This window comes from Seriola aureovittata, chromosome 9 (assembly GCF_021018895.1).
Source record: "Seriola aureovittata isolate HTS-2021-v1 ecotype China chromosome 9, ASM2101889v1, whole genome shotgun sequence".
Lineage (NCBI taxonomy): Eukaryota > Metazoa > Chordata > Actinopteri > Carangiformes > Carangidae > Seriola > Seriola aureovittata.
In genome coordinates, this window is record NC_079372.1 from 29,311,851 (window position 1) to 29,321,850 (window position 10,000).

General features: G+C 44.8%; 1 protein-coding gene across 2 annotated transcripts in view; it reads left to right on the forward strand.

Moving 5' to 3' along the window:
- The window catches only part of bsna (bassoon presynaptic cytomatrix protein a), a 164,889-nt gene that overhangs the window by 66,467 nt on the left and 88,422 nt on the right, over positions 1-10,000 (forward strand). The window contains exons 1-2 of one of the 2 annotated variants that reach the window (XM_056385850.1): positions 6,869-7,222; positions 7,996-9,246. In XM_056385850.1, coding sequence (XP_056241825.1) covers positions 8,026-9,246 — 1,221 coding nt within the window. In that variant the 5' untranslated portion in view covers positions 6,869-7,222; positions 7,996-8,025. Of the gene's footprint in view, positions 1-6,868; positions 7,223-7,995; positions 9,247-10,000 lie in introns of those variants that run through there. The other variant, XM_056385849.1, reaches the window with a different exon arrangement.

Here is a 10,000-nt window from a genome sequence, read left to right on the forward strand (position 1 = left end):
TGAACAGTCAGGATGTCCTCAGTCCGTTTTACATCCTGTTAACTCTTATTTTGAAGGAGAGCTTCAGAGGAATGAATTTTCTTTTATTTTGAAATATTTATATAAATCAGTATTAGTAGTTTATATCATTTTCATGTTTATTTTTTAAAGTAATATTGAATTTTAATTATGCCTTTAACCTGCTGTCTAAAGGCTGAAGCAACTAGTTACTGTTCAGTTTTATTATTAATTATTTCACCATGTTTTTACGGTTAAAAATTAAGAGTGACTTTTATTACAATTAACAAACAACAACTCGTATCGTCACAGTTTCTCCTGCCTCCAGCTGCCAAACATCTAATATCATCAGACCTGCAACAACTTAGACTTAGAATACATAGTTTAATATATAATATAATATATAGTTTAATATTGTTTCTTTAAGATTTTAAATCTGTTTCATGAAATTTCTCCCTAAATAAATGTGACTGAACCTGTTCTCTCTTCTCTCGTTCTCAGTCTCCATCACTCCACATTAATCTTACCTCCGCCCTGTAAACAGCCCCCCCCCCCCCCCACACACACACACACACACACACACACCCCACCTCTGCCCTGACGCTCTGCAAGGTGTTGACAGACGGGTCTATTAAAAGCTGTGTACACGTCCCTGTGTGGAGGAGCGTATGGAGGTACAGGAGCGTGATTTGAGCTTGTGTGTCTGTGTGTGTGTGTGTGTGTGTGTGTGTGTGTGTGTGTGTGTGTGTGTGTGTGTGTGTGTGTGTGTGTGTGTGTGTGTGTGTGTGTGTCTGTGTGTGTGTGTGTGTTTGTACGTATAGAGTGTGTGTGTTCATGTCAGCAGCTCAACTCAGACCACAAACAAGTTCATTTACTTTACATGACATGACATTCGCAGCCACTGTCAGCCAATTACAGCGAGCGATTCCGTTGATTCGAGCTCCCTCTCATGTCGTAAAGGAACCAGTAACCACCTTCTACTTGTTTCTCTATATTGAGTGAAATTGTGCAATAAAAAAATCTCAGCTGATTCATAAAAGCAGATGCTGTCTCTCTCTCTCTCTCTCTCTCTCTCTCTCTCTCTCTCTCTCTCTCTCTCTCTCTCTCTCTCTCTCCCCCCCCCCCCACTGTTTTCTAGAGCAGGTGCAGAGAGACTCAGGTTTCCTGAAGCTTTAATAAGACAACAGCTTGAAGTTAAGCTGTGATGCTTCAGAAAATATTTGTTTGTCATTCTTGTGATGTCACTGATTCCTCAGTGTCATAAAAAGATGAAACTAATGTTGGTTTATTGATGATTGAGGGTCGAAAGAGGAGTGAAAACCCAGTGTTTCACCTCGTTAACGTCCATATTTTTATATAACACAGACACATGATGAAATAATCATCAACACCATGACTCAGTGATTCCACCTTGAACTGCCATAATAACATATATATATATATATAAACAATATTTGTTAGAATATTATATATAGGAGGAGCAATAATCTGACCTGCAGCTTGAAGTATGAGGGACTGGAGCGTGAGATGAAAGGAAGAAGCCACAGTGTGGTGGTCTACATGTGTCAGGCTCCTTTAAATCTGAAGCATTTATCATCCCAACGCTCCAGTGGAGCCGCCAGCAGGACGAGCGAGCCCGGCCGCTCCCGCCTCTCTCCTGGTTACAGTGAGTGTGACTGTGCAGGAGCACTGCGTGCACGTGCACTACAGCTATACAACCAAGTACCAATACAGTGTTAGTGAGACGTTTGAAGTGTCAGCTGATGTTGTGAGTCACACCTGTTGACTCTTCATGTTGACAGCTGGATGCCGTTTGTGTGTGTGACATAAAACCATCACTCCTAACAGAAAGTATGTAGATGAGTTTATTATCCACCTGCTCAATCATATTGGACGAGAATGACTTGACACATTTTTCCCTTATTTACTTTTATCTCAATATTGTTTTTATTTTATTAATATAAATACTTGGTTCTATAAATCCTGCACACCGGGGGCCCCTTGGACAAAACACCTTAAGTTAAGATTTTCCTTAAAGTAAAAATAAATGAATAAAAACAGTTGCACGAAACACCTTAAGTCTTCTCCTTTAGGTTTCTTTAAAATGTTCACTTCAGTATTTAAGGGTTTCTCTTCATCTTAGTCTTTAAGTGATTCCTTAAGTGTGAGGCAGTTAAACCTCAGAGACCAGAGTTTGACCCTCAGTCAGTTGATGATTTGTCTGACTGTCTTGGATCTTCTTCTATCTGCATCTTCATGATTCCTCTGCAGTTTTCTGTCACGCGTTCTGTCTGTTCAGGTTTAGTCACGGCGTTTCATGTCTTCCTGTCAAATCTCTGTCACTGCTGGAAATAACTTAACTGTTTTTCCTTAACTACGGAAAAACCTTTTAAGAGATTCTTTGCAACACCCTGAAGTAACCCCCTCAGCTAAGGAGAAATAAAACCTTGAGTGTCAGACTTCAGTAGAAAACCTGAGGTGTTTTGTGCCGCCGGCCACTGGAGCTGATGTGACTCAGCAGTGATCAGGAGATAAACAGGGACAGAGACGATGAGGAGAACTCCCTCTGTTCTGTTTTAGCTCTTTGACGGGATATTTGTCCCCCTCCCCCCTCCTCTTTCCGTGTCTTCAGGCTAATTAATGACAAATTAAATCAGAGTCATGGTGAACTCTGCTCCGTGGAGCTTCCACTCGCCTCCTCCACTCAAAACTAGAGCTGCGTGATTTGAGCTAATTATCATATTACAACTGTTTTGACAGAGATTAGTTTTATCCGTGTACATGTTTCACTCTCCACTCTGCTCGTCTGATAAAAACAACGCAGTTATTCAAGCAAACGGCCATTTATTAAATCTTTGTCATTTGTTTTCTATGTGTCGACTGGAAAAACTTCTTCAACTGCTTCATGTTAGTTTCAACAGCAACAAGTGGTGCTCATCATGTTGGATAAAAAACTCCAGCGTCTTCAACACAAAGTCAGAAAGAGAAATTCATTTGTAGAGCACGTGATCACTCACAGGTCACTCAGCATATATATATATATGCTGATATATTTGAAAACTTCTCACTGTGAAAACTTCTCAACATCAACATTAGCATGTAGCATGTAGCTTGACATTTTACCAAAGTAAAATAAAGAAAAACAAAACAAACACCTCGTTGGCTTCATGCTGCACAAAGAGGGAACAAGTCTTTGTGTGAGGGTTCAAATGTTCACATCTCATTAAAGTTTCATACATACCTTCAAAATAAAAGTACTATCCCTCAAAAATAAAACAATGTGCAAATAACAAATGCAAGATAAATTTTCCAGTTATGAAATTGGTCTCACAAAAGTAAACAAATGTAGAAATGATAATGGCGACAGTTACAGGACGTGACAATGATGATTATTACAACAGAGATTGAAGCAGAGGCGGCAGACATGTTGAAGCTTGAGACGAGCACGTTCATGAATCGATGTGTTGCACGTCAGTCACTGAAGATAAAACACATTCAGACGTTTCTGCAGCGAGACGTGAAACCAGCTCGAATATCTGCTCGGATCTGATCAGTATCTGTTACATCTCTGTGTTTTAGCATCTGCTCAACTGTTTAACACCTGCACACCTGCTGCAATTACTGTGTGTGTGTGTGTGTGTGTGTGTGTGTGTGTGTTATAGAGACACAGCACTGACAGAGTTCAACCTCTTGAATAGATAGACCTGACCCCAGGTTAATCATTGTTACAAGAGGAGCTCAGATCTGTGAGTGTGTGTGTGAGTGTGAGTGTGTGTGTGAGTGTGTGTGTGAGTGTGTGTGTGTGTGAGTGTGAGTGTGTGTGTGTGTGTGTGTGTGAGTGTGTGTGTGTGTATAAAGGGGTGAATCTCTCTGGGTGGACGAGTAAACGGAGAGACAGATATAAAAGCAACATCAGCAAGAAAAGTGAAGCAGGAAGTCAGTGATCCAGAGTTTTATTTCAAAATAATGGTCCATAATTCTTTACATGTGAAATAGTTAATTAAATAAGAGTGCATCAGACTAATGTGGGCTGGTGATGGTTCTGTCTCATAAACTTTTTCATGCAAGAATTATGAGAAACGCAAGTCAAGTTTTTCATCCTCAACATTTATTCTTCATGATGCATCAAAAGAAATATTTTGTATTTATCATAAAGTTGTGACACGACCACTCTGGTTCACAGCATCCATTTAACTGTGCGGTAAAATAATATATGACAGTGTAATAAATCATCTGGACTGAGAGTTTAGTGAAAACACTGAAGACAAAATCTCAATTTAAAACAAATATTTTAACCTGTACTCCTTTTTGCTCAATGTTCATTGTTGACATATGAAGATCTGTTGATATTTAGAAGCATTAATTAGAATTTCCTTCCTATTATAGATGTTGCTTATAGATACTCAGTATCAAAGAAAGTTGAAAGCAAATCTTAGCCGTGTTGGATAAAACATGGACGCCAAAATAACCAGCTGACACGGCTTTAAGGGCCTTTGTTTTCATGAATATTATTAAATTAGACAATTCCAGTTGTGGTGTTATTTTAGTGTCTTTTTCCATTTAAACTATTCACCCTGGTTCCGTGTTGTCTATATATATGAAGTTTGGCACATAGTTATTACATGTATTTGCTCCTACACAGATGAGTTAGAGGAAAATACTGACTTTATTTTCCTGCTTAGTTAAAATGGCGGACTGTTTCCCTCCCTGTGTGCAGACTCAGCAGCTGCACATTGTCAGGACTAATTCTCCTCCTTTCAGAAAAGACGTTTGTGTTTGTAATAACTTCCACAGGCCTGAGAATATCGGACACACACACACACACACACACACACACACTGACTGTCTGGGAGAAATGTGAGTCAAACGCAGACGGTAGCAAACAGGTTCTAACAGGAGCTGATGCCCGGACTGTGGCGCTCTGAGGCACAGCAGACACCTGTCAGAGGCGTCCTGTGAGCGGCTTATCAGTCTGTGTCAGAGCTGAGGTCTCAGGGTCGGGGTCGGGCCTCTTCAGTGGGCCGGGGGGGGGGGGTCAGATGATGCTACTGATCATAAACCATGTTGGATGTTGTCTGTCTGGATCTGGTCTCAGGCTGCTCTATTATTAGGGAAGACTGGAAGCTTCCTGTGAGCTTCACTGACCCTCGACTGCAAACAGAAACACTCTGTCACACTCTGTCCAACGCAGTTATTCCATACATGTATATTAATGTAAGAAAGCTTTTTTCTGTCAGTGCTGAAGAAATGAAGCTCCTTGTCGACTCTTTGCCGCGTGAAAAAAGATCATTTGGGCCAAATGCTGAAAAACTGAAGCCCGGTTTTTTGAAATTCTCCAAATCAAACCTTTTACTGATGTGGATGAATTGAAATGGGTTTAGGTTCATGAACAATTGAGCAATATGTGAGTGAAATACCAGATAAATGTATAATAAATGCCTATAATTAGGTTTTCGCAGCGTCGTCTGTCACTCTGCTGTAACCAAATTTTAGAGGCCCGCTTCGAGGCCTTCTCGCTCCGGCTTTGACTCACGTACGATCTCATGAGAATATGAAACAGAAAGTGGAGAATCTACAGATCTTAACAACATTTAAATCATATTTCTACGCTGTAATATCACAAAGATATTGATAGAAATGTCCGTCGACCTCCGAGGGTTAACTCATGATCTAATTCTTTATTCTTTGTTCTTGTGCAGCTGAGAGTCTTTACTCGTTTATTCAAAAGGGACGATGCAATAAAAAGCCTGAAACTGAATAAAATAACCTTAAGAAAAACCTGCAGGAGGTTTTATTAATTCAGGTTATTTATCTGTGATTTTTACAGCGGATCCGGCTGTGATCAGTTTTTATTGGAACGATTCCAAAGACGTTTCCTTATGAAAACTGGTCGTAGATTAGAAATGGGGAACAGGACATGCAAATATAATGCGACTAAAATATGTCACAAGCAGAAATAGCTGCACAGCGAGGTTGCAGTGAATGTAGGTGAGATAGTTTTGATGAACTGAAGCTCCCTCACCTGTGAGAAGCAGCTCAGGTGAAGCGACTGGCTGGTTTTAACCACAGTGAAGCAGAAGTGGATTCTGTGCTGCTGCTGCTGTTGATTAAGCCTGACGTGATGAGAGCTGAAGAGCTGTCTGGATTAAAAAACTGCTGACTCCTTTCCCTCTGCTCTTCGCTCGCTCTCCATCCTCTCCCTCCATCCCTCCATCCCTCGCTCCTTCAAGTCTCTCTCATGATGCCGCTTATAAAAGCACAGGATAGACAGGGACTCATTAAAATCAGATTTCCTCTTCTTTCTCTCCCTGTATACCTCTCCTCATCTCCCTCTCGCCATCTTCATCAGATGTAATTATGGCAGCACGACGTGGGAGGAGCTTGCACGGCAAAAATTATACTTTCAAATCTGTTTCCACTTCAGCCAGTCAGGGAAGCAGACCTACATTCTCAACCTGATCACAGAGGGAACAGGGAAATGAGGGTAAAGATGTAGGGAAAAGAAGAAGAAGAAGAAGCAGGAAGGAGAGGAAAGACAGCTTCAAAGAGAATATGTAAAGGAGAGAAAAAGGAGGATGTCAGGCTGTAGCGGTGGCTATAGCCGCTGAGTTAACAGAACATGGGATCAGTGATGCTGTCAAGCTGGAAAATGCCAGACAGCAAAGCAGGCTGGGACGGCGCAGAGGGAGGAAGTGCTTAGTTAGGCTACGTGACTGATGCGCGCTCTTATTCCCTCAGCTCTGCACATCTTCCCCAACCGACTTGTCCCGTAGCACCTTGCAAAAAAAAAAAAAAAAAAAAGAATTAGGAGGAGAGGGACAGGAGGGGGGGGGGGGGGGGGTTAGTGCCTGGCAGGCGGGGTGACACAGTACATTTGCGCATTGCATTGTGGGAAGGAAGGGGATGGGAGAAACGCTTGAAACGTGCAGAGATTTACTAGCTTAGCTGTGGCTGCAGAGGAGCTAAAATAGCAGCATTCATGGCAGCCGGGTCGCAGAGCTCCAGCAGGACGGACAGGACGAGAGCCGGCTGACACACACACACACACACACACACAGCTCACACAGACGCTGCCAGTGTGTGTGTGTGCGTGTGCGTTGTTTGCAGTCGGGAGAAATTAGAGAGCCAAGCAAGGTCCGGACACAAGGGAGTATCAGCTCTCATCTGGAGGAAGAAGAGAAGGAGAGAGGAAGACAGGAGAAGAGGAAGAGGAGGAGGAGGAGGGGTGATGTTTTAGTTTTATTTTTAGATGCTGGAGGATGTCGTGCAATTTCATTTCATTTGACTGTGAGCGTCTCTCGTCATGTCTGTTGTTTGTGTCTTTGCTTGTGCCTGCACTTGATTTCTGTGTGGATTTATGAGTGTGTGTGTGTGTGTGTGTGTGTGTGTGTGTGTGTGTGTCAGTGTCAGGTTGTGGTTTCGGCTCGACAATCACTCATCGCTGCAGTCAATTTGTGGTTGATTTACTTCTCTCTCCCTCCATTTCTGGTTGATTGCAACTATTCTCTCTGCACTCCAGTTTTCAGGAGAGAGACGGACTGTATTCTGTGTGTCTCTATAATCTGCAGCTTTGAAGCTGAATGAATGAAGAGATGAATGAATGAACGAACGGATGGATGGATGGATGGATGGTAGATGGATGCAGAGTCCATGTGGTTTGGATGATACTGGTGCACCCTCTGAGTCAGCAGTGATATTTAAAGGAATCAATAGGAGTCAGCTTCTGAAGGGAGACTGAACGACTGTCAGTGTTTTATATCGATAGTGTCGTCTGCCTTTATTTATTCCTTCATTTCCTTTCTCTCTTTGCCTCTGATGCTCTTTCTTCACAAACTAAACGTAACTCCTTCCGTCTCAAACCTGCAGAACCTTGTTGAGATTCCAGATGAGATCTCAAAGAAACTCAAATGTCCGACTGAAGTTTTAGGAATTCAAAGTGTGAAAAGTGGATTTTCAGACGTTAAAATAACATGAAACGTGTCTGTTCTCCGTCTGCAGGTCCAGGAGTGGTTGTGTCTGAACTGTCAGATGCAGAGAGCTCTTGGCATTGATATGACCACGCCTCGCTCTAAGAGCCAACAGCAGATTCACTCTCCGTCCCACCAAGCCAAACCCATCGTCCAGCCTCAGCAGCCGGCGCCTCAGCCAACGCAGCCGGCGGCAGCAGCAGCGCAGCCCAAACCACTGGCACAGAGTCAGACCCCCCAGCGACAGCAGCATCAGCCACAGTCCCAGTCCTATGGACAGACGCAGCCCTACGCCCAGTCCCAGCAGTTCCCCCAGTCTCAGCCTCAGACCTACCCTCCGTCTCAGCCAGGCCCGCAGCCTCACGCCTCCCCAGGCTTACAGAGACACCCAGGCCCTGGTGGCCCCCCGACTCAGCAGGGCATGAGGTCCGACCCGTACTCCCAGAGAGGTCCCGGGGCTCCAGGAGCTGTTGGAGGTCCCGCAGGAGGCCCCAGTCAGCCTGGTGGTCCCCGGATTCCCCACCCTGGCGCCGTGCCCCTCCCCGGATTGACCAAGGTGCCCTCCCAGCCCGATTTGGGTCGTGGTTCTCCAATGCATCAACCAATGGCGCGACACCACGACCAGACCAGAAGCGCTGGCTCCTCGCCGGCCCACAGACCTCAGAGTCAGGCCCCCCCTCCCGCCCAAGACGGCCTGACCAAGCTGTTCGGCTTCGGAGCGTCGCTGCTCAACCAGGCCAGCACCCTGATCAGTGTGGACCCCCTCCCCACGGCCTCCACCCAGCCCAGCCCCGCACGAGGGAAGGTGGTGTTCAGCAACGCCGCTCCCGACAACAGGCAGCAACAACAAGTGGCCGCCGGCACCAAACCCTTCGGGATGGGGGGCCCTCACGCTCCAACTCAAATGGGGGGCCCTCATGCGCCGAGCCAAATGGGAGGCCCCTATCCACCGAGCCAAATGGGAGGTCCTCAAATGGGTGGACCGCACGCACCGACCCAGAAGACCACGCTCCATCAACAGCAGTCGCCCGCACATCATCAGAAGGGGCCACAAATACACCCACAGGGGCAACAACAGACACCCGCTCATCTGCAGAAAGCGCCACAGAAGCAGGAGCCCGCGGCCCCCCCGGCGCCCGCAAAGCCTAAAGTGAACTGTCCTCTCTGCAAGACGGAGCTGAACATCGGCAGCTCAGACCCCCCCAACTACAACACCTGCACGCAGTGCCACAGCCAAGTGTGTAACCTGTGCGGCTTCAACCCCACGCCACACCTGGTGGAGGTAAGACGAACGATACACACACACACACACACACACACACACACACACACCTACATCAGATGGAGGCACGTAATCATACATATTGATAGAAATATAACTGTGATTTTCTTTGATACAGTTCATATCACACATGTAGAGGTCTGTCAACAGGAAACAGGATCTTTGGAATTTCCTCTTTTCAGAATAAAAGCTCACAATAGCTTGAAATGAAGCATTGTTGCAAGAAAAATAAAACAAACTTAATCGCGCTTTTATTTTGTGATTTTTGTGATAAAATCCCTAAAGAGGAAGTGATTCTGTGGCTGTGTCCGTCAGTCACTTTCAACATGGATAAAAGTTTAATAATCATCTTCAGGTGGGGGGGGTTCTCTGTTCGGACATTATAGCTCAATGTGGGAATGACACACACACACACACACACACACACACACACACACACACACACACACCCTCAGAGTCATCGGACATTAGCTTGTTTAGGTTAGCTTGTTTTGGCTAACATTAGCTTGTTAAGGCTAACGTATTGACATCTCATAACATGAGCTGGGTGCTAACAACATTAGCAGCTACACTCATCACTGTTCAGTCTGTCACCGCTGTACACTGACTATATGTAGGTGTGTGTGTGTGTGTGTGTGTGTGTGTGTGTGTGTGTGTGTTAGCGGGTTAGCATGTTAGCACATGGTGTGAGCAGCAGCCTCTGTTGTGTTCTGTTTTTTGCTGTCGTATGTTGTGTTGGTGGCGACTGCTACAG